We start from the raw sequence: 23980 nt of genomic DNA, 5'->3' as shown, positions 1-23980 counted from the left end.
TTACTTTGGTCACAAAGCGATGTGTTGCTTATAATTGTTCCCTGTATGTGTATTACTGAAAGTATGTAATGGCATTGGTAGGCGACATCCCACTCCATGTTCCATAGCACACATGGGTAGATCTGCAACCTTGCAAATATTCTTTATAAACTTCTATTTTCAGATCAAGGGTAAAAATTACACCTAACAAACAAAGTTAGACAGCTTTATGATTTTATTTGAAACAAATGAAAAATAAGTCATTTCTTTCGTGACAAAGTATCTTCTTTAAAGTTTAGCTGGGAAACTAGGCCATATTCAGTGGTCTTATGAATGCTTCATATTGCACATCACTACAATGGTTAGAAATACAAGGAGATTAGTCCCATCTTTGATTAGAGGGGGTGAAGAGGCTGCAATGATCATCAATCATCTCCAAACCATTATTCCTTTGATTTGCTAAAAGAGAATGAATATGCCAGTAAATGTTCTCCTCCGATTCCATCTGCTTTTCAAAAGATTCTTTACAGATATGAAAGTGACCAACATGTCAGGGAGACTGACTTAAGAAAGGGGAGAAGAGATATTGAATATAAAAATAGGACCAACAAGCACAGGTGGACAGACTGGAAGACTGGGAGAAGAGACAGTGTCATATACCAGCCTCAGCTTACCACCCTCCAGTCAAAATATTCAACTGGAGTGTTCTAGACCATCCTATTACACATACAAAGGAATTCAAATTCTAATAAAGAATGAGAGCATATGATGTCTCTATCTTTTATATACACCAATATGATGTATATTTTTCTTCAAAATAAGAGACCAGCAAATGTTCAGTCTTTTATTTAAAAACTATAAACAGTCACCAAAGTAAATAAAGCCATTCTATAACATAAACTGTTAGGTCTATATCTTTACTGCACATCCTACGGACACAGCAGAAATGGTGGTCGGGATTTTTTTATTTTCTCCACATTTTTGGATGCTAATACAACAGGCAATAGGCAGTTATAAATGGATACACTTCACGCCGAGGTGAAAGGGTGGGGGAGGAAAGACAAATTTTAAAGACGTGAGCGGGATTTGAGCAGGAATGTGGTACAGTATTAAGAATGGAAGAATAATACAATAAAATTCCACACTATATTAAGATAGAAAAAGTAGTGAAGAAAATATCATACCTGCACATAATGCAAATATAACACAGGAGAAAACCTGTATAAAAATCCATGTATTTAAACCAATTTACAAATACAAAAAATTTTGTACAAGCTTTAAGCTTGCACCATGACAAACGTTTACAGTGGATATATGTTAGGGGGAGGGGAAAAAAAACAAAAACAAAAATACCTTCAAATATTTTTTTTCTTCTACAAAAATGACATGTGATATATTATTCCATACTCTTTTAGCCAGCAAAATGAGTTCTACAGGGTGTATTTTACAAATAAAAAAAGAGGAGAAAAAAAAAAGGGGGAAGGGGAGACAAAAAAAAAGTTTGGGGAAGATATCACAGTTCCACAAAACTGTTTTGACTTTACAGCATCAGTACCTTTCCAGAATTATTTACATAAATTTAAAAGAACATTCATCCACTGCTTTGAATATATATCACAATTAGTTACAATTGACAGGAAAGTCTAGAAAACTTCAGGACCTAGCTAGAATGTTTCTAGAACACCACAGAATGCGTTTCTTCCAGTGGCTGCAGTGGCATGAAACGTGTCCTATTCACAAATATTTACAAGATCTATTTAGTCTGGTAAATTTTTTTCTTTTATGATAATAAATACGTGAAAATATATTGGCTCAAGTAAGAAAACCAAGCTACTGATTTCTAAACAAAACACGCAATCCATAGCAAGAGATTGGTGGCACCCACCAACAACAAGGGGGGGGATACAGATGTGCTGCATTTTATTCTTTATTCAAACCAGCTCAAACAGTTCTGTAAATATAAAAATGTGCTCCTTTTTGGATATAGATAAAAATATTTAATGCTTCTATTTCATCTGCTCATGTAGGTTTTACAACATTTCCATGTATACTCCAATGTGGATGGTACTGTATTCTGAACACACCAGTTTCCTTCAGGACCGACCAACTCTCGCACGGACATCCTGCAGACCGCTGCCTGAAAATCCCAGTGGCAGTTTCTTTGTCTTCTTGCAGAGAACAGAGGGATTCATTCAGTGATCAGAACACGATGCTTCCTCGCTGCAACGTGGGAGGAGATGATGGTGCAATCTATGGTCTCCATTAAGACTTAGTGCTTTCCTCAGTAACAGTACTTGAAATGTTATGTGATTTCCATAGTCCACGCTGTACACAGGGCACTCCTCTCACTGCACCATTTCATAGTCTGTCTCTTGTTCTGTACTATGACTAGTACAACTGAGTTCATAAAGGCATTTGGCAAGTGTGGAGGAAGCTTCCATATTACTAAGGGCTAAAACTGATAAGTGATTTTCATGTCTTTTTAACGATCTGCAAAAAGAAATCAAAACCGTAAGCAAAAAACACAAATGTCCAAAATACAGAAATACAGCACAATTAGAGATTAGATGGATCAACCTACAAGAATGACCATTAAAAGCATTCATGTGCCACTGCGTTAGGGACGTTTTGAGCTTCTATGAAAATCCTTGCCCATGCATGTAGTTTGGTAACAGTATACAGATAGTTCCCTACTTACAAACAACTTCATGTACAAATTATACAATACTGGTTTGTTTGTTCTTTAACATATTTTTGTTGTTACATGTCATAGTACTGTTACAAGTAGCTTAACCACTTTACCCCCGCCCGTACGAATTTCTCCGTCCCTTTTTCCATCCTTTAACCCCCAGGGACGGAGAAATCCGTACTTTCCGCGCTCCCGCCGCTGCCCGCTCGCACTCCCGCAGGTAAACACACCGCCCGCCCGGAGATCAATGAACGGGAAAATCCATTCCCGTTCGTTGATCTAAGCCCCGCAATGATCCGCTGCTGCTCCGCTGAGCAGCGTGATCATTGTGAAAAAAAACAAACTCTCAGCCTCCTAGTACTTCCTGCAAGGGTCCGGAAGGACGCTTGCAGGTTGTATTAAACAAAAAGTTACTGTTGCCATCTTGTGGCCAAATAGTAAATTACACCCTAAACATTTTTTACATAGAAATAAATTAGTGTTACACAAAAAATTTACTCCTTACCTCCCACACTCCCCAATTTTTTTTTTTGTAATTAAAAAAAAAATAAAAAAATTTACAATAAAAAAAAATACATAAATAGTTACCTTAGGGACTGAACTTTTTAAATATTTATGTCAAGAGGGTATAACACTGTTACTTTATAAACTACGGGCTTGTAATTAGGGATGGACGCAAAACTGAAAAAAATGCACCTTTATTTCCAATTAAAATATTGGCGCCAAACATTGTGATAGGGGCATAAATTAAACGGTTTTATAACCGGGACAATTAGGCAAATACATTTAATGGGTTTTAATTACAGTAGCATGCATTATTTAAAAACTATAAAGGCCGAAAACTGAAAAATAATAAATTTTTTCCCACACTTTTTCCTATTTTCCCATTAAAACACATTTACAATAAAATAATTCTTGGCATAATGTCCCACCTAAAGAAAGCCTAATTGGTGGCGAAAAAAACAAGATATAGTTCATTTCATTGCGATAAGTAATGATAAAGTTATAGACGAATGAATGGAAGGAGCGCTGAAAGGTGAAAATTGCTCTAGTGGTCAAGGGGTAAAACCCCTCAGTTGGGAAGTGGTTAAAAGACTTTAAAATCACATTGAAAACAACAACAACAACAAAAAATACATACTTTATGCTATATGTCCAAATTCAGAATTGTCCAAAAGAAAATAATTTATCTGTGTTTCACTGTGTTAATACAGGACTCAATTTATAAACAAATTCCACTTACAAAATATTTCCCAGATTGGAACATGTAAGTAGGGGACTGCCTACACTTAAATGTTGATGAAATGTTTGGCAAATAGGCAAGGGTAGTTGTCATTCTTTCACCCTCATTTTAATGGATTGTGTGATATTAGAATTTTAAGAGTGTAAACCACTTTAAAGTCTCCCTGATTTAGCAGAAAACTACAGTATTATAAATTCTTGAGGTTGGAAGGATTTATATGTTCAGCATTGTGCTTAAAAGTTTTTCATATAAAGAAAATCAGATATGGATCAAATATAGGTCATGTGTTTAAAAAAAATTAAAGCAGAACACCACAAAAGCATAAAGTTATTTACTTACCTACGACCACATTCTGAGTGTTTTGCAACATTTTTTAATATTAAGGCAGCTGTTAATCGGATGTGTTTTGTGATTGGTCCCTCTTTTTCATCCTTCATAATTGGAAAAGAAATGGACATTTAAATATAAGTAGTAACTTTGAAAAGGAAAAAAAAAATAATTCATTAGACAAGGTTTATGGCAATCTGTCAATTAACTCACCGTAAAGTCTCTAAAAACCAAGTTCCTTGATCCCCGTCTTAGAGCCATGAGGGCAGCACTTGGATGATTCACAAGGGCCTTCTGTGGTCGGGGATTTGTCCCCGTAGAAGGTTGTCTGGAAAATAAGGGAATAATCAGAGAAAATAAGCAAGTTTCTTTTAAAATGGTGCTTTAGACCTATATTTATTAACATTGTTACAGCAGGTACTCCTTTATGACCGTGTTGGCCAAGTAACCCCTGGTGCTGGTAGCGTCATCTCAAGTACCCCTTGACGTAGGCCTGAACGATTTTAGAAAAAAATTGAATTGAGCGATTTCTGTCCAAAATTATGATTTCGATTCGATTCACGATTTCCTTCAAATCAAGCTTTGTTCCCCCCCCCCCCCTTTGTGCCTGTTTGTTCCCCCTGTCTCTCCTTGTGCCCCTTTTGCCTCTTCATGCCTCCTCTGGGTCTCTCTCTTGCCTCCTTTGTGTCTCTGTGCCCACTTTGTTTCTCTTTGTGCCCCCTCTGTGTCTCCTGTGTCTCTCTCTGTGCCTCCTCTGTCCCCCATGTTGCATCAGTTCTGGACATAGCTTCAAGCACGAGTCCAGCGATGCCTGTCTATCCACTTCGCCTCCTACAGGCTCTAATGCACAGCATACTTCCTGTATTTCATGTGACATACAGGAACCCGAAGTTTTGCCAAGCACAAGAGCGCGATAGAGGATGGAAGGTATGTCCAATGCTGCGGGCCGCACACACTGGGACTTTGGGAAAGTTTGCAGGCGCTTCTTCAAACTTCCCCATGTGGAAATGACGTGATCGCGATATTTGCCGCTTTGACGATTCTGAAATTGTGATCTTGGTGATCGCGATTTCGATTTAAATTCGATTTATCTTTCAGGCCTACCTTGACGCATACATATTGCTTAGGAGTACTCTACAATTGTGTATAAATGGTTTTCAAACATTCTTTAACTATAAATACGTCTTCAGATTAATTTATATAAGGTTTATCACCTCTTTTCATCTCAAAACGTGATATAATATATTGACTATAACAAGTTTAAGTACTCTCTAAACCAAACTAAAGTACCCCTGGTATATGGATGCCATGTTGAGAGCCTGGACTCTGGAAATAAGAAGCGGTTTGTGAATAGAAAATTATGCAATAAAAACAAGGACTTAATCATTAAATGCATAAACATGCAAGGTCTTGCACACATGTATTTTAGTAACAGATTATTCACTTGAAAGAGTAGACCTAAATGTAGAGTTACACAGCACTTCATCACCTGTATTCATTATCTGTATACTAAACAACTATGTTTAAAGAAGGAGGCAATGAAAAGGCTACAAAGACACTTTTCAAAAAAACTTACAGATGTAGCTTTACATCAACAATAGACCAGATGTTATACCTAATGTCCAATAATGTGCAAGTTCGAACACTTGGGAAATAGTGAACATAATATAGTAACATTTTACCTACTATTGTATTGTGAAGAAGGGGACAACTAAAACTTTGAATTTTAAAAAGGCTAACTTTAAGACTGGTAGACTGGGTTAGTAAATTACAGGGCAAGTACATTAAAAGTAAATGGCAAACTTTCAAAGAAATTGTTAATGACCATTTTAGAATGTATATACGGAAATAAAAATTCTAGATCTAAAAAAGCCAGTATGGATAATTTATGTTTTGGACATGATTAAGTTTAAAAGGAATGCCTTTAGTGCCCTAATGAATGAGGGGACTATATCTGCACTTAAAGGGAAGGTTCAGGCAGCGCTTAAAAAAATGTATCCAAATCCACTTACCTGGGGCTTCCTCCAGCCCGTGGCAGCCAGGCTGTGCCCTCGGCACCGCTCCGCAGGCTCCCGGTGGTCTCCGGTGGAGAGCTTGACCTGGCCAGGCCAGCTGCCAGGTCGGGCTTCTTCTGCGCTCCACAATGCGTGTCATTGGTGCGCGCTGATGTCATCCGACGTCCTCCGGGCTGTACTGCACAGGCGCAGAACGCATTGTGGAGCGCAGAAGAAGCCCGACCTGGCAGCCGGCCTGGCCAGGTCGGGCTCTCAACCGGAGACCACCGGGAGCCTGCGGAGCGGCACCGAGGGCACAGCCTGGCTGCCACGGGCTGAAGGAAGCCCCAGGTAAGTGGATTTGGATTTTTTTTTTAAGCGCTGCCTAAACCTTCCCTTTAAAGGGAATCTGAAGTGAAAATAAACTTATATAATGAACTGTATGTGTAGTACAGTTAAGAAATAGAACATTAGTAGCACAGATATGAGTCTCATATTGTTTCCATACAAGAAGAGTTAAGAAACTTCACTTGTTATCTATGCAAAAGAGCTTGTCAGAGAGCAATGCTATTTTCTAAATCACTAATACATCAAAGAAACAATGAAAGGCAACTTCAAATAAGATTTTAATGCAGAGAAGTTCAAAGGGCCATTAGCTCTGCTTCATTGTTTAAAATGCAGAATAAAGTTTGTAGACTTCATATTAGAAAATGATGCAAGCACTCCAAATTTATTTAGAAATCTTTCTGCTATAATAAATCTTATCTCACAGTCAGCCTGGCTCAATTCTCGCCATCACCGAAGAAGGAAGCTTGTCATCACCCCTCCCACATTCCTGCTCCTCACTTATTGGGTGAGGGCATTTCAGAGTGAAGCTGCTGAGCTAAAATCTGATGGCTATGCTCATACGTGTTTACAAGCAAGTTAGCTTTGACACAGCAGATTGGAGGAGAAAAAAAAAAGGTGAGTACTTAAAGCGGACCCAAACCAAACTTTTTTATTAAAAATATTTAGTTGCAGCACTCTGACACGTACAAAGATAAATAAACACTCCTTCAAACATTTGAGCATTTCAGTGCATGCTTTTCACCCTTCTCTTTTCATACCTAGGGTTATACAGGTGGCAGCCATTAGCAATTCCTCCATTGCCGGACACCATCTACTCCACCAGTTTGCCGGAAAAATGCCGGCAATATAAAAGGAAGGGAGGGGTTCCTCCAATAAATGTAAAATATTTTATATTTGTCATCATGCAGCTGAAAAAAGGCTGCTATTTATTATTATAATTTAGAAAATAGATTTTATTTCTGAAATCTTGTATTTTTAATTTGGGTCCACTTTAAGAGTAAGGGAGGAAATTACATCAGGATTGACTTCAGTTCAAGGGGAACCAAAATGGCTAATGCCAGGAACAGAATTCTCTTTACTATATAAAATTTACGGAAATCAAAACGTGGACAGCACAATATATTGGTTATGTAAGTAGAGCAAGTAGTTATCTAGTTATATATATTTTTTTCTGGCATAATATGGCTGACCATGCTGCTTTAACCACTTGAGGACCACAGTGTTAAACCCCCACTAAAGACCAGGCTATTTTTTACTTAATTGGCCACTGCAGCTTTAAGACCAAGCAACACAGCACACAAGTGATCCCCCCCCCCTCCCCTTTTCCCCCCACCAACAGAGCTCTCTGTTGGTGGGGTCTGATCATTCCACGGTTTATTTTTTTTCTACATATTTTTTTAATACATTTTTTCCCCTCTTCCCCTGCACCCTCCCTCCCTCCCTCCCCCTGCCAGCCAGCGTGGTCGGCTGTCATAGGCTTCAGCCTATGACAGCCGATCACTCTCCAGCATATGGAGGGGACAGCAGTGTCACATGGCTGTCCCCAGTACAGTGCTGCTGCCGATCGCAGCGATGTACATGTAAATAGACGGCGATTACGCTGTCTAACAGTCTCTCGAGCGGACTGCAGGTGGGGCGAAGCTCCGCCCCCCAAGCAGGAGATGCGTGTGCAGCCTGCGCGCAATCTCCTGCTAAACAGAGCCCCAGGACTTGACGCCAATTGGCGTTAGTGCTGCTGCCGCGGCCACGCTCATTGGCGTAGGGCGGTCAGCAGGTAGTTAATTATCCTCACTACACATACAATTAATTAGCATCAATTCTGGTACCTATGTGGGGTAAATATTTTTTTTGTAGATTAAAAGCCTCGAGGCATTTTCCTCTTTTTTTTTTTTTTTTTTTTTAGCAACTCTGAAAGATTTTTCTCAATTTCTGATCATGAGGTAAATGCATATAGTGAGGTAAAACATGAGGTATTTCAGCGGTAAGCATGCAGTAAAAAATAATAGTAGTCTTTAATTGTCTTCCATAAGTTAGGATAGTCTTTGGAAGATTTTTTTTTCTTTCTTTTTTTTTTTGAGGGGGAGGTGTATTTGATTATGTAGCAACCTATGAAAACTATATTTATAGGCATCCCTTAAAAAAAATCCAGTAAATATTTGGAATTTTATTTCTACTATTCTTTTTCATTACAGAGACTGAATAGGAACAACACTAAAAACTGCAAAATGCGTACAAATTGACTTTACCTCCAGGTACAGGCAGGTCTTAAACTGATAAGTAAATTATGTGCTAACATGCCTCCTAATTTCCATGAGAATAGCCATTTTTCGGTAAATTACTTGGTAAATTACCTCGTAATTTAACTCATGAGATAAAACATGACTAAAACCTACCAGGATTGCTAAATGTCATTACCTCATGAGATAAATTACCTCACATGAGGTAATTTGTTTGATAACCCTACCAGAATTGAGGCCATAATATTATAAGTTTTTTCAGTGTCACTTAAAAAGGGATTGTCCCCTGGTCGGAGTGTATGAAGTGATAAAGGCACTAATCCTGCATTTAAAACTTTCAAAAGTTTTTCTGCTGTTGTGGTTTGGAGTTATCACATACCTTAAGGAGCACTGGCCCTTTAATAGCCATTGCCATTTAGTTGCATGCTGGGGGTTCTTTTTATCTATACTATATTCCTCCTCTTCCCTTTAGTTCCCTGCCTAGCTGCAACAGGATCCTCTGCTCACTTGTGTTTACAAACAAAGCTGAGGTGACTCAGCGATTGGAGGAGAAAAGAAAAAAAAGCTAAGGGAAGAAATGGCATCAGTATTTAGCCTCAAACTGTGGGCAAAAGACATGGTTCCCACCAGGAACATAATTCTCTTCATTTACTATACAAACTTCACTGAAACCAAAACATGGACAGTACAATAAATGTGTTATGTAAGCAGATAAAGTATTTATCTACTTATACTGTAGAGGCAAATGAGGGGCTCAGAAAATGAGGATTGTAGTATGTGGTTGGTTGGTTTTTTCCAGACGTTACAGATCTGTTTTAGGACTTGTTGCGATGGACAATTCATCTACCAAAGTCCAGACGCAGTCTGAGGAACTATACTATACTGCATTGACAGCACCTAATTATGTCAATGGAGAATTTACAATAAATCTGAGACATGAAATACTGTCAAAAAGCCACAGTCCATGCGCAGATGGCTGCAGTAGCCATGTCCTGCATTCCTATTCCTTTCATTATACTCAACCCTGTCACTATTGTAATTTCCTTTATTTATATATCATCAAAAGGTACATACCATTTTAGAAAGTACAATTTACAATTGGTATGGTTGACTGGCCCTCAGCAGGGCAAACAACCTAATTTCTGTATAATATTTTAATGTACCATTAAAGGATACCAGAGCCCCCCAAAAATATGAGAAACGGGGAGCAGGCATGCATGGTGAGCTGTCCTGATGCTCACCACTTCCCCCCCCTATTCTCCTTTCTGCCCCCTCCTTTAACTGGAATGGCCCCGTGGCCCAGTCTTTTGGACGGCTAAAATGCAGTCTGGCTCCCATACAGTTGTTTTTGGAGTAAATGGATGCTGGACTGTATTTCTGTCAGGTAGAAGCAGTTGTCACTGCAGCATTATTTATCAGGTAACTGACCCCTTGTGGAGTTGGGGGAAGGTGGAATTAAATCGCATCAGTCATATAAACCCCTAACAAAAAATAAATAAAAAAGAAGACATCTTTTAGTGTTAAAAATAAAATATATGTATATGACCACAGATATGTCTACCGCCCATTTTTTGTGCTTGCAAAAATAATCCAAACACTGTTACCACCCGATAACCTAAGCCTAGTCTCCATGAGCCTCCATGCAGAATAAGCATTTTCAATGTGCCCCTGCTGCAGAGTATGCATTTTAGAATCATGGTGGTAACCATAGCTACCTTTACTCACTCCAGTTCTTGCGTATCCCCTGCAGAACATAAGGTAGAAACACACAAGAATTGCATCGCTGCATGAAGTTAAGTACATGAATAACCCTTACTTGGAAGATTTTGGATTCCCCGTTTGATTCTGTTCTTCCTGCTTCAGACCTGCAAGCAGAGCTTCTCTTGAGCAGTGCTTGTCCTGTAAACAGACAATTACACAGGATTAAAGAAAGCTTGAGGGTTAGGGCCCTTTTCCACCAGCGCGTTTGCGCTGGCTGAATCGCAAAAACGCAAACCGCTACGTTTGCTTTTTAACATAGGAATCGCGGTAGGTCATTTCCACTACCGCGATTCGTTTTTGCCGGGAACGTGAACGCGCGGCGGAGCGATATTTGCCGCGATTTTGCTATGCAGTGCATAGCAAAATCGCGGCCGCGAACGTCGGGGAATCGCCGGTAATTGTGATTCAGCAATCGCTAGCGTTCAGCGTGAACGCTAGCGATTGCTAGTGGAAGAGGGCCCTTAAAGCAGAACTAAGGGCAAATGAAGAAAGCTGTCCAGCTCATACAAGATGTCCAGTAATTACCATATTTACACTGTTGCCGTTTAAAAGATTTGGTCAATAACACTTAAAAGCATTTTGAGATTCATACATTGTCCTGCTCAACAATATGAGAAGGTGGATGTTTAGCTACAAACAAAAATGAACATATAGGCATGAAGCACCAAGATGTCAGAAATCATTCAGCACCAGGCTGTTACCACAATAGATCAGTTTTCAGACGAGACACCTACAGAGACTAAACTCTTCATACAATGTTTTTTCTCGGTATTCTCAGATTTTTGTTTACCACTTCATCAAAAAAATAAATTTTCCAGTCTCCAGAAAGCAAATGAATACTAAAAATAAAATCTAAAAATGCACCTAAAATTTGATTTCACTCTTTAAACCTACTTTTTAGTAACTTTTATTTACTAGGTGCCGTGTAGGTAAAAAGAGAAAATTGTGGAAAAGATTTTAGTGAAGTCAGCCCTTTATAGTCAAAGTGATTTCATTTTAAATTATAGGGCTTCAAACGGTGTTACTACTCAGATGCCTGCCGGACCCTACTGGACTGCTTGCTCACACGCCTGCCAGACTGCTTGCTCACACGCCTGCCGGACTGCTTGCTCACACGCCTGCTGGACTGCTTGCTCACACGCCTGCTGGACTGCTTGCTCACACGCCTGCTGGACTGCTTGCTCACACGCCTGCTGGACTGCTTGCTCACACGCCTGCCGGACTGCTTTATGCTTTGCTTCAGCAATAGCACTATACAGATCATTGCATTGTAGGGCTGCTCACCTGTAAGTGGGTGATGAAAGAGAATCTCTGCCGCTGGAAGGGTTCACAGCCTTCCCAAAGACACTGCCCAGGGTACACATCTTTGCCACCATGCTCAGTAGCTGCATGGTAAAACACCTGGGAGGGCGTTTCAAACCACCTTACAAGGGGAAACAAAATATGTACACATCTGGTTTGTAGAGGAACAGAGAACTTTTTCAATTTTAAAAATGCACGTAAACATTTATATGTTAACAACTTTAGTGTTGTAAAACTGATACATTACAGCAAAATACCAAACAGTTTGACTAGTTACATTCACAGGTTTAGGCCAGGAACCCACTGTTATTTTTTTTAACCCCCCATCCCCTAGCATTACATTAGCAAGAGCCTTTGGAATCACTAGCGCTTAGGGAAAGCACTGCCAGCGGGTCTCAGGCCTTATCCATGTTGTGCTGGAGATTAAAAAATAGAAACATATTTTCAGATAAATATTAGAATAATCTTTTCAAAAGGCAATTTGACTAAAGGATGTGCTCATACCCTGATACACATTTAATACACATGCAAAACAGTACATAAGATGTATAGTATTCATAGGGAACACAATGTGTGCTATCCCAATAAGTGACAACTATGCATACCTAAAAAGGGATGCCCCTGCCAACATTTTTATTTGAGCTTTGGACAGAATGAACAAAAGTTTGTAATACGAATGTGAGATTAATATTGCCTAAAGGTAGCCATACACTGGTCGATTTGCCATCAGATTCGACCAACAGATAGATCCCTCTCTGATCGAATCTGATCAGAGAGGGATCGTATGGCTACCTTTACAGCAAACAGATTGTGAACCGATTTCAGCCTGAAACCGTTCACAATCTGTTGTGGTGGTACTGCTGCTGCTGCCCCCGCCCGCCCGCATACATTACCTGCTCCGCCGGCGCGACTGCAGTCTCCCGGTCACCGCTGCTCCGTCTGCGCTCTGGTCTCCAGGTCCGGCATGCCTCACTTCTTCTAGCCCGGCAGGAAGTTTAAACAGTAGAGGGCGCTCTACTGTTTAAACTTCCTGCCGGGCTAGAAGAAGTGAGGCATGCCGGACCTGGAGACCAGAGCGCAGACGGAGCAGCGGTGACCGGGAGACTGCAGTCGCGCCGGCGGAGCAGGTAATGTATGCGGGCTCTATTGCGTCGGTCGTCGGGCACTCGAACGCCGCTAGCGATGCGCTCTTTACCCGCGGGCGATCGACGGTTATTTTCCGCACGGCACGATCGACGGGATCGGACGAAATGGATCGAAATTCGGCGTGTAGCGTGAACGATTGGCAGCAGATTCGATCCCAGTGATCGAATCTGCTGTCGAAACGGGCGCAAATCGGGCCAGTGTATGGCCTGCTTAAGTCTTGGCCAACAATATCCCCTAATTTGTAGTATCACAAGAAAAAGAAGATTATAGTCCTTACACTAACACTGTATCAGAAAAAAAATGAAGCAGCTGTGCTTGTTTGGCCGAGTTCCAAGCTGCATCCAAATTTCACAGAAATCCAGAATTTACGTTCATCTAATTGACCACCTCTAGCAGTAATAAATGTACCTGAGAAAGCTATGCATAACATCTTCCCCTACCATGAAAGTGGTTTTGTCATGGTCTGCGTTGCTTTTGGAGCAACTAGCCCTAAACCAGTTATATCAACCTTAACAATAAGTAAATGGCTAGGGGTCCACACAAAGACCAACATTCTCATACTACTGAAATAAAGACCTTTATGGTGTCCATTTAAACATGAACAGCAGCAGTCATGTGTCCCTGACTTTGGACCATTACATCCCAATAAGACTGTGCAAAAGTGAACAGCACTTAATAGGATCCTGGGTAAATATAACCACTGAATCCTGGAACGTTGTTTTAAGTTATACTGGAGATATGAGCTCCACATGCAGTTTAGTAAAAGTCCAGAAGGGTACAGCAGTGTTTTTCAAACCTGTCCTTGTGACTCCCCAACGGTGCATGTTTTACAGGCAACCTCCCCTATGCACAGGTGGGGTAATTAGTGTCTCAGCTAGGTGGATTCCTTGTAGCTGAGACACTAATTACCCCACCTGTGCATAGGTAAGGTCGCCTGCAAAACATGCACCGTTGGGGAGTCACAAGGACAGGTTTGAGAAACACTGGGGTAAAGCACTAAACTGAAGCATGGAAGAGGTGTTTCCTATAAAAACCAACCATGTAATTGCTTTTAATTTTTACCAAACATTGGAGAACTGAAAGTGCTTATTGGGGATCATTTCAGTAATCATTCCTCAAATGTCGAATTCTAAAAAGCAGATTCAGATCCAGAATGACAGTATTAAAATCAAGAGGCTGCATCCGAATTGCATGCAGGTGTGTGTGGGGTGCATCATTTTTGCCTGCATTGACGCGGTAGTGAGATTTGGATGCAAATCAGCATCATCACAGGTCCTATGTCAGCTTTAGAGATGCAATTGTGTGGAAATGAGGCCTAGAATGTAGACCAGTCACTAAGTTAATATTATCCACACCAATGTCTACCCTCTGTCCTTCTACCATGTCTGTCATTGACAATAAAAAATGGATTATTACGCTACAGAATAAAGCAGTAAAATAGTTTCTGAAACCTTGGCTTAAGATATGCTCAACCATAAGGCAAGCAATAAAACATTCCATTTAACAGAAATGTAAAGGATTATATAAAAATACAACCTGTATTCAGTTTTCTTTACATGAACAATAACCACAGTAGTGTTGGTTGAAGCCCGCGAGCTGTACTCACCTTTTACACGACTGCCACAAGCACATAAAGTTTTGTCCTGGTTTCTTTACTGGCTCCAGCTTTTGACCTGTTGCTGTGATGGGGTATGGAGAGAGAGCGCCAACTATGTGGCCCTGTACTTGTAATGCTGATATAGTTGTCACAGGTGTATTCTATAGGGATAGTAATACAAATACATCTATTAAGAACAAGCAGAATCAGAGAAAGTGCATGGGTTACAGCTAAGTCTAAACAAAATAATGCGGTTCTATGCACGATACAAGAAAACCTCAGAAGCTCATGAAGTTTTTACTATTATAGCTTTAAGAAAAAGCACACTTTAAATATTGTTTCTACTACCAAATCCTACAAGTGGACAATTTAGAAAAATAACTTTGTTCAGTGGCAAAGGAATACCCAAACAGCTCATGGTGACCCAGAATCACCTGGAATGTGTAAAAGGCTGAAAGACCAAAAAGCCCTCTATTGAAAAACAAAGCTAAATGTAATTTTTCCTTTAGGGGCATAAAGAGATTTGCATATTCAGGAGTGATGCTTCATGGGAAACCACAATTAGTCAATTAACCATTTATTGACAATCGCACGTATTAAAATGTCATGCTTTAGCCTGTTAACGGCAACATGATCTTTTAATACGTTGCGCGTTCCTGCCGCCGCTCCGCACGTGTGCGCGCTGCTATCACCGCCGTTTCCATCGGGATCCCGTGTTAAGTGATTGAGGAAGAGGACCGAGCAGTCCTCTACCCAATCGCAACGCCTGAAATGAATGGGCGTAACCGCGAACAGCGGCCACGTCCATTCACAAAAACAGGAAACTGTCACAGTTTAACAAAATGTAAAAAAAAAAAAAAAAAAAAAAAAAAAAAAGTGATCACTTCCTATAAGGGGAGAGTGTTCACTAGCGCCATCTTGTGGCCAAAAAGTATATTACACATACAGGCACATACATACTATGTACATACACAATATTAACTACACTTCCAACTCCCCCCCCCCCCCCCCCCCCCTAAAAAAAAAAAAACACAGTTTAAAATAAAGTAAATAGTTGTCTTAGGGACTCAGTGTTTTTAATCTATATTTTATGAGGGAAAATTAATTTTACTTTACTACATAGGGGCTTGTAATTAGGGCCAGAACAAAAAAAAAACAAACCTATATTTCAAAAAAATATATTGTCACCATACATTGTGATAGGGACATAATTTAAACAGTTTAATAATCAGGACAACTGGGCAAATAAAATGTGTTGGTTTTATCCACAGGAGAATGTTTAATTTTGAAAATATAATGGCTGAAAACTGAGAAATAATTATTTTTTTTCCATTATTTTTCTATTTTTCCCATTAAAATGCATTTAGAATAAAAAAATTCTTAGCAAAATGTACTACCCACAGAAAGAATAATTGGTGGCGAAAAAAAAAACGAGGTATAGATCATTTTCTTGTGATAAGTTGTAATAAAGTTATTAGGGCATAAAATGGAGGAGCACTGGCAGGTGAAAATTGCACTGGTCCGTTAGGGTAAAAAGCCTTGGGGGTGAACTGTTTAAAGTTGAATTATCACAAATGCTTTCTGTCTTATGCTAGGAATACACGGTACGTTTTGTACCATGTAATCGAGCTGCTCGATCGATTCCGGCGCGTCCCCGCGGGCGCCTGGATAGATTACTGCTCATCCCCGCGGGCACTTCTTATCTTCTCCTCGTTTTCTTCCATAGTCCTGCCCGCGGTATCGAGCGCGGAATCTATCCGGCAGGTGATTGGACACGTCAGATTTTATCAATCGAGCCATCAGCAGCTTGATTACATGGTACAAAAACGTACCGTGAATTCCTAGCATTAAGAAGGCAAAATTACGTTCAGTGGCAACAGTGTCTTATGCTGGGAATACACCATACAATTTTCTCCTGCTGAGTAGAACAATGCCTAATTGCTAGGCAGATAGATGGTTAGATAGATAATTTCCAACATGTTGGAAATTATCTATCTGGCAGGTAAATCTAACAGAAAATTGTATGGTGTATTCCCAGCATAACAGTCCCTCTAGTTTAGGAGCAGAACCGTATCATCTGGGTTTGGCAATGCTTGTGGCTCATGGGCATGAAAACATGAATGCACACCTACTAAAAAAACTCACACCATACAAGTGGTATTTTGCAAACTCAGTGGACAGCTGGTAGGAATGCTAATCAATAAGGTGCCAAGTCCATTGTCCTGTAACTTTTCTGGATACCGCCTGCACACTAACTAAAAAGACAGTACTATGGATGCTCAAATGATGCATGCAGCGTCTGTGGAAGCAATATGTGACTGAGAAAAATCTGCAAACGTCCCACTACACATACATATGTATAACATTCTACTTGGATACTGCCATTCAGTATACTCACGAGCCACTGCTGGCTGATTTCCCAGTTTCCCCATCCAACTCCCTCGTAACAGGATGAGGTGCAGTGTCAAGAGGGCCACTGCAACTGCTGTTTCCAATGCTTATACTCCGCAATCTAATATGTACAGCAAGATAGCTGAGTGGCTGCAAGGAGCACTGCCATCTCACATTAAAAGGAACCTTGACTCAGTTTCACTTACCTAGGGCATCTACCAGCCCCCTGCAGCCATCCTGTGCCCTCGCAATCACTCACAGCTCCTCTGGTCCCCCGCCGCCAGCTAGTTTCGTTTTTTGCCGACTCTGAGTCGGCGGGCCGCCACGCGTACCTTTGCACGCATTCCCGCTGGTGCAGGAAGCTATCGCGGACATTAACACGTACATTTTTATGTATTACAGGTGCAACGCATAAAGATTCAAATGTACGCGTTAATTTCCGCGATAGCTTGCTGCACCAGCGGGAATGTGTGCAAAGGTACGCAAAGCAGCACGCCGACTTAGAGTTGGCAAAAACGAAACTAGCTGGCGGAGGGGAACTGGCGGAGCCATGAGTGACTGTGAGGGCACAAGATGGCTGGTAGATGCCCCAGGTAAGTGAAACTCTTAGAGTTAAAGAGAACCCAAGGTGGGTTTGAAGAATATTATCTGCATACAGAGGCTGGATCTGCCTATACAACCCAGCCTCTGTTGCTATCCCAAACCCCCCTAAGGTCCCCCTGCACTCTGAAATCCCTCATAAATCACAGCCACGCTGCTGACAAATAGCTTGTCAGAGCTGGCTGTGTTTATCTCTATAGTGTCAGTCTGCTGCTCTCCCCGACTCCTGCAGAACTCCAGTCCCTGCCTGCATCCCTTCCCTCCCTGCTGATTGGAGGGAAGGGATGGGGGCAGGGACCGGAGCTATGCAGGAGACGGGGGAGCAGCTGAGACTGACACTACAGATGTAAACACAGCCTCACAGCACGGCTGTGATTTATGAGGGAGTGCAGGGGGACCTTAGTGGGGTTTGGGATAGCAACAGAGGCTGGGCTGTATAGGCAGATCCAGCCTCTGTATGCAGATAACATTCTTTAAATACACCTCTGGTTCTCTTTAAGGTTCTCTTTAAAGCAAACCTGAAGTGAAAATAAACTTATGAGATAATGAACTGTATGTGTAGTACAGCTAAGAAATAAAACATAGTAGCAAAGAAAAGAGGAGGAGAAAAAAAAAACATCATCTATGCAAAAAAAGCTTCTCTGAGCTATTAGACCCACTGGGTCGATTACAGTCCTGTTTTCTGAAGCACTTAAACAGCAAATAAAGTGAGAGAAAGCTGGAGATAAGGTTTTACCAGGGCCGTGGAGTTGGAGTCGGAGCAATTTTGGGCACCCAGAGTCGGATGATTTTTGAACAAAATATACAGCCCTGTTAAGTATTAGACTAAGGAGTCGGAGTTGAGGAGTCGGAGCCATTTTGGGTACCCGGAGTTGTGGTTTCATAAACCGAGGAGTCGGAAGATTTTTGTGCCGACTCCACAGCCCGGGTTTTACTACAGGAAAGTTTAAAGGGTCATTATTTCTGCTTTGTTCTATAGCCTAAAGGGGGAGCAGGCATGTAAGGGGAGCTGTCCTGATGGCCACTGCATGCAGCCAGGGTGTGCGGTTGCCATCCCCAGATTCTCCAAACCTTTTCGGCTCTGGTATCCTTTAAAAGACAGAGTGTGGATTTTAAAACTGCAACTGTGACAGTATGATGCAATGCTATTGAAAAAGCTATAGAACTGAAAATAAAAATATGACTCTTCTTCGCTACTAATGTTCTATTCATTATCCTTACTACGCATACAATTCATCATACTTTTTATCACTTCAGGTCTGCTTTTAGTTGGGATGCAGGAGGCATCTAGAACCGGCTGCAGCTGTTTTGTACAAGGGTCACTGTGCCAAATCCTGCAGCTACCCACCAGAGTTTCCAAACCAAAGATCGTATCCAAGTGACTTGGTTGGGAGACCGCATATAGTTTTCTTTCTATTATGAGTTTTTATGTTTTGTTTGATCTGCTCAGCAGATGTGAAGTAATACAAAAATGACTCTTTGAAGCATCGTTTTTGTTTCTTATGTATACCTGCTGAAAAACATTTTACTAAACACTGTGCAGTATTTATAAAAAGACATTGCAATACATTAGAGAAGAAAGTCCTGTAGGCTTAAAATTGCTTTTACAGATCTATCCTCATCTAGCGCAGGCTTTGACAATAGTGCTGCCTGATTGCTTCAACATTTGTCTCCACACTTAAGCCTCATTTACACACGTAGATGAGGCTGCGATCCCGCGGCTCGATTAGCCGCCGGATCGCCTTTTCTGCGTCCCCGCGCTGCATTCGATTCCCCGCTCGTCCCCGCCGGCGCCGCTTATCTTCCGCTCGATTCCCTGCCATTGTGCCCTCGCGGGGAGCGAGCAGGGAATCGGCGGAAGCAAGATCCGTCCTGTCGGATCTTATTCGGCTCAATAAGGAGGATCGGAGTCGCATCTACGCGTGTAGATGCGGCTTTAGATAGATTGGATAAGTAAGGAGTAATTGACAGAATTAGTCGAGGCATAAAAGCCTGATAAAACCCATTAAAGCAGATGAATTCTGGCTCAAACAGACCTCTTTTCAGTTTTAAGCCCATTTATAGTAGGGTTTCACTCCCCAATATGTATTTAATTTTGTAAGATTTCAAACATTGAAATCAAAACAAAGCAAAAGTAAAAAAAATATGTTCAGCTTTCCAAAGTCAGTTCATCACCAGGTTTTTTCTAATTTTCTCTTCTCAGCCGTTGTGACTAGAGATGAGCTTGATTTCAGGCTTTCCACGCAATTTTCACTTAAAACTGAGTCAATCAAGCTCAGTATCGACTGGTTGAGGGCCCGTTCCCACTAGGGTGATTAGCGGGTGATTCCTGCTAATCGACGAAGCGCTAGCGCAATAGAAACCTAATGGCAGTGATCTCACTGCCGCGAGTACTGCCAATCACGGGCGTTTTGCGATTAACGACAATCGTAAAATGTGTTGCCTGCAACGTTTTGCCGCGATTCTGGAGCGATCGCAGAACAGTGCTTATAAAAGCACTGACTGACCATCGAGAATCGCGGGAGTATACAGTGATTTTACCGTGCTAATCGCTAAGCGTTACCGTTTTGACTATTTCAAGTGTTAATGGGCCCTTACGCTGTGAGAGATTACGCTCAGTTCGCCAATGACCAGCGTTTGGCAAAGGGCTACAGAAGTGTCACCCTATGAGTATGTTCTCACTGCAGCGTGTTGATTTTTAATAAGTTGAAAACGTGCAGCTGGTACCATTTTTTTACGTTTTTTTTCCTAAAGAAATGTGCAAAAAGGCACAGTCCTTTAAAAATCGCTCTGAAATGGCTTTGCAAACTCGTTTTTCTCATCATTCTGAAATCTATTGGAAATCTGTTTCAAGTGTGTGGCACACATCAGATAGATTCCTGTCAGATTTGACTTGACAGGTATCTGCCAGAAATCTATCTGAGGCCTGGAACTCACTGAAAACAGCAAACGCGAAACGCTACCGCTAGAGTTTTGTCTGAGCGGTTTGCAAGCGGATTCATGCGTGTTTGCGGACGCGTTTTGCAACATTGTATTATTTTGCTCAGAGGTAGCGTAGCGTTTTGCGTTTTTATCCTGATTGGTCCTGTGAATTATTTTTCATTTTGCTACAGTGTGCTGAACCGCAAAACGCTAGCAAAACCGCTCAGTTTAGGTTTTGCTGAGCGTTTCCGCTAGCGTTTCAATACTTTACATTGAAGCGCTAACGCTCCCAAAATGCTGCACGTCCTGCGTTTGCGTTTCTGGGAAACGCAAACGCTCCTGTGGAAGTTGCCCCATCCATTAACATTGGCCCAGCGTTTTGGCAAAGTGCTAGCGTATCGCAACGCTGCCAAAAGCGCTCCTGTGGGTTCCAGCCCTGATGGTTGAATCTGCTGCAAAAGTGTATGGCCACCTTAAGGCAGTGGAACCATCACTGGGCACCAGTTCACCCTAGAACACAGGAGTCCAGCTCCAGTCCTCGGGGGCCATATCCATGTCAGTGTTTAGGATGAACGAAAAAAGGGGTTTTACTTTATGAACCACACTTTTACCGATTTAGCCCCATCAAGTAATTTGAGCTGTGCCAAAAATGTGAGAGGACCTTGGTGACTGGAGTTCGCCTTCCCTGCCCTAGAAGGTAATCATACAAGTATTCATGGTTCCACCAGCTGCCAGTAATATATAGTGCCTAGTCCTCCTCAATGCACAGGTCACATATAGGTCCTCTCTCCATACAGGAAGTGCAGTGTGTCATCATGCCATCCCCTCAGGTGCTAGACAAAATGCTATTTGTGTCAATTTTAGGTGTGTGACCCATATGCACCACACAACAAAGGAATCTAACAACCAGATAGTAAGCCTGTGCAGTCATTTCTAGGAACATAATAGTCTGAGGCACTGTACAGTACACTTACTGTATAGAGAGGGGTAAGTATAGCCATAGTAATGGAGCGGTGTGTGTGTGTGTCCGTGTGTGTGTGTGTGTGTGTGTCCGTGTGTGTGTGTGTGTGTCCGTGTGTGTCCGTGTGTGTGTGTGTGTGTCCGTGTGTGTCCGTGTGTGTGTCCGTGTGTGTCCGTGTGTGTGTGTCCGTGTGTGTGTGTGTGTGTCCGTGTGTGTGTGTGTTCCATCGCTTATATAGGTTGGGCTGTTGCTCCCAGTTTAGTACAGAATTTTTAAAGTTCTTACAAAATAATAATGTTAATTTGATAGGAAAAAAGTCTGCAGTCTCCCTATTACTATCTACATTAGGAGGACAGGTCATACCCACATTAACACAGATCATGCCTAGGGATAACAGTGCCGACAGCAAATAGTTTGGCCACCAGAGAGTGATGGCTGTGGTAGAAACAGCAGACTGCCCCGTCCTACATGAAATAGACTATTACAGCGGGGTCTGGCTTTCAGTAGAAGGGAGTATATTTATAAAGAGCAGTTGGCTCCGTCAGTGATCCATGAAGAAAAATATATACAGTACCTTCATCAACTGAAAAATGCTGCATCTTTGCAAGAAAATCTTGAAGGCACTGTTTTGTTTTTAAGGCTTAGACACTAAGCAATAGGATGAGTGAAGAATACAGATAATGCGCATCACTGACTACAGTCTTGCTCCAACCAATTGGCCGCCACCACCACCGCCTGGGTTAAAAGCAAGTCTTGGGTGGAAGCTTAACCTGCCCAGGAGTACATTGATTTTGTGCATGGGAACACGTCGCCAAGCATCAACTCTCGATAACTAAGTAGCAAAATATGGAACTTGCAAAACTGCCTTTGAAATATGTTCAGTTGTGATGATTGTAAGCCCATTTTTAATGGATGCCTAGATATCCACTCTGAACTAATGAATCAACACTACAAGTACATTTATATAGTATGATGAAATCCATCACATAATATGGATCAGGCCACATGGTAGGTGAAAGTTGTTAATATGAATATCCATGCCACAAAAGAAAGTATGCCTGAAAATGATCTGTGGGAGTAGGAGCAGCATGCAATTTAGATATTGAGCAATATCTGTATCATTACATTTTCAAATGTTCAATGCACAACATACATTTGAACAAACCTGCCATAAAACAAAATAACAAAACAAAACAAAAAAAAACAAGCAATGCATAGACCTTTTTACAATGTTCATTTGTTTTTTGAATGTTCTTGAAATTTAAATGAGTATCAAAATTAACAATAGAATGTTTTACTTGCATTAACCTCCCTAGCGGTATTGACAGATATATCAGTCCATAACACATGCTGTGAACAGTATAAATGTGCATACACATCAATACTCTCCTGCACTGTATACTAGACCCTTGCTTGACACATTTTGGCAAGTTACAGGAAAAAAAAAGTTTTAAAAATAAATTTCATCACTTTTTTCACGGAAATCCTGGGGAAAATGAACGATAGGGTTAAAGGGAACCTAAACTGAGAAGGATATGGATTTTTCCGTTTAAAAAAAATACCAGTTGCCTGGCAGTCCTGCTGATCCTGTGTCTCTAATACTTTTAGCCACAGCCCCTGAACAATCATGCAGATCAGGTGCTCTGACTGAAGTCAGACTAGATTAGCTGCATGCTTGTTTCAGGTGTGTGATTCAGCCACTACTGCAGCCAAAAAGATCAGTAGGCCTGACAAGCAACTGGTATTGTTTAAAAGGAAACATCCATATCTCCATATCTCTCTCAGTTTAGGTTCCCTTTAAAGATTTTATACATTTGTTTTTAAAATCTATACATTATTTCTACTGTTTATATCACTACTCCATACTCCTGTACTCCTATAACAGGGGTTGGTACTCACTGCGGCCAGTTTACCATTAAATGTCAGTGTCTTAAAAAGGGGTGTAAAATAGATAATGCAAGTTATTTATTACAATATTGATCCAGATTTGCATTATAATTAAAAACAGTGGAGCATTTCATTGGATCAGGCTTTCAACAGGAACATTTGAAATGTACACTTTATTTTCCCCCTCCGTTTACCTTGACTCGCTGATGTAAATAAATCTGGAGATATGCAGATACATATTACTTACATTACACCTTTAAAGCCTGGTATAAACTATGCAAATTTCCATCAAATAGAGGAGTCGAATCGATTATTTTCTACGGGTCTGAACTGATTTCCAATCGGTTTTTCCAATCACTTCTTTACAAAATCGATCAGAAAAAAGACCGGAAATCAGATCGGACATGTCGGAAAAATCAGTATGGTCCTTTAGGCCCCTTTTCCACAGGCAGCTGAACCATGGTGCTTGTCGGGCAGTTAAACCTTCCAGCTTCAATTTAATGTGGTCAAATGGCAGAGTTTTTAACATTATCTAGAGACAAAAGAAAGGCGACTCGTCACGCCTGAGCACTGCCTCATTCAGATGCGGCTCCATA

The 23980-nt window shown here is 41.1% G+C and overlaps 1 protein-coding gene across 2 annotated transcripts in view; it reads right to left on the bottom strand.

Moving 5' to 3' along the window:
• Positions 1-809: 809 nt before the first annotated feature.
• ARID2 (AT-rich interaction domain 2) overlaps positions 810-23980 on the bottom strand; it is a 157422-nt gene continuing 134251 nt past the window's right edge. For both annotated transcript variants that reach the window (XM_068276588.1, XM_068276590.1), the window contains exons 16-21: positions 14633-14784; positions 11863-12001; positions 10634-10716; positions 4452-4566; positions 4251-4342; positions 810-2469 (exon numbers count right to left, since the gene is read on the bottom strand). In XM_068276588.1, coding sequence (XP_068132689.1) covers positions 2325-2469; positions 4251-4342; positions 4452-4566; positions 10634-10716; positions 11863-12001; positions 14633-14784 — 726 coding nt within the window. In that variant the 3' untranslated portion in view covers positions 810-2324. The remainder of the gene's footprint in view (positions 2470-4250; positions 4343-4451; positions 4567-10633; positions 10717-11862; positions 12002-14632; positions 14785-23980) is intronic.

This window comes from Hyperolius riggenbachi, chromosome 3 (assembly GCF_040937935.1).
Source record: "Hyperolius riggenbachi isolate aHypRig1 chromosome 3, aHypRig1.pri, whole genome shotgun sequence".
NCBI classification, from domain to species: Eukaryota; Metazoa; Chordata; class Amphibia; order Anura; family Hyperoliidae; genus Hyperolius; species Hyperolius riggenbachi.
This window is presented reverse-complemented; position numbering and strand designations above follow the sequence as displayed.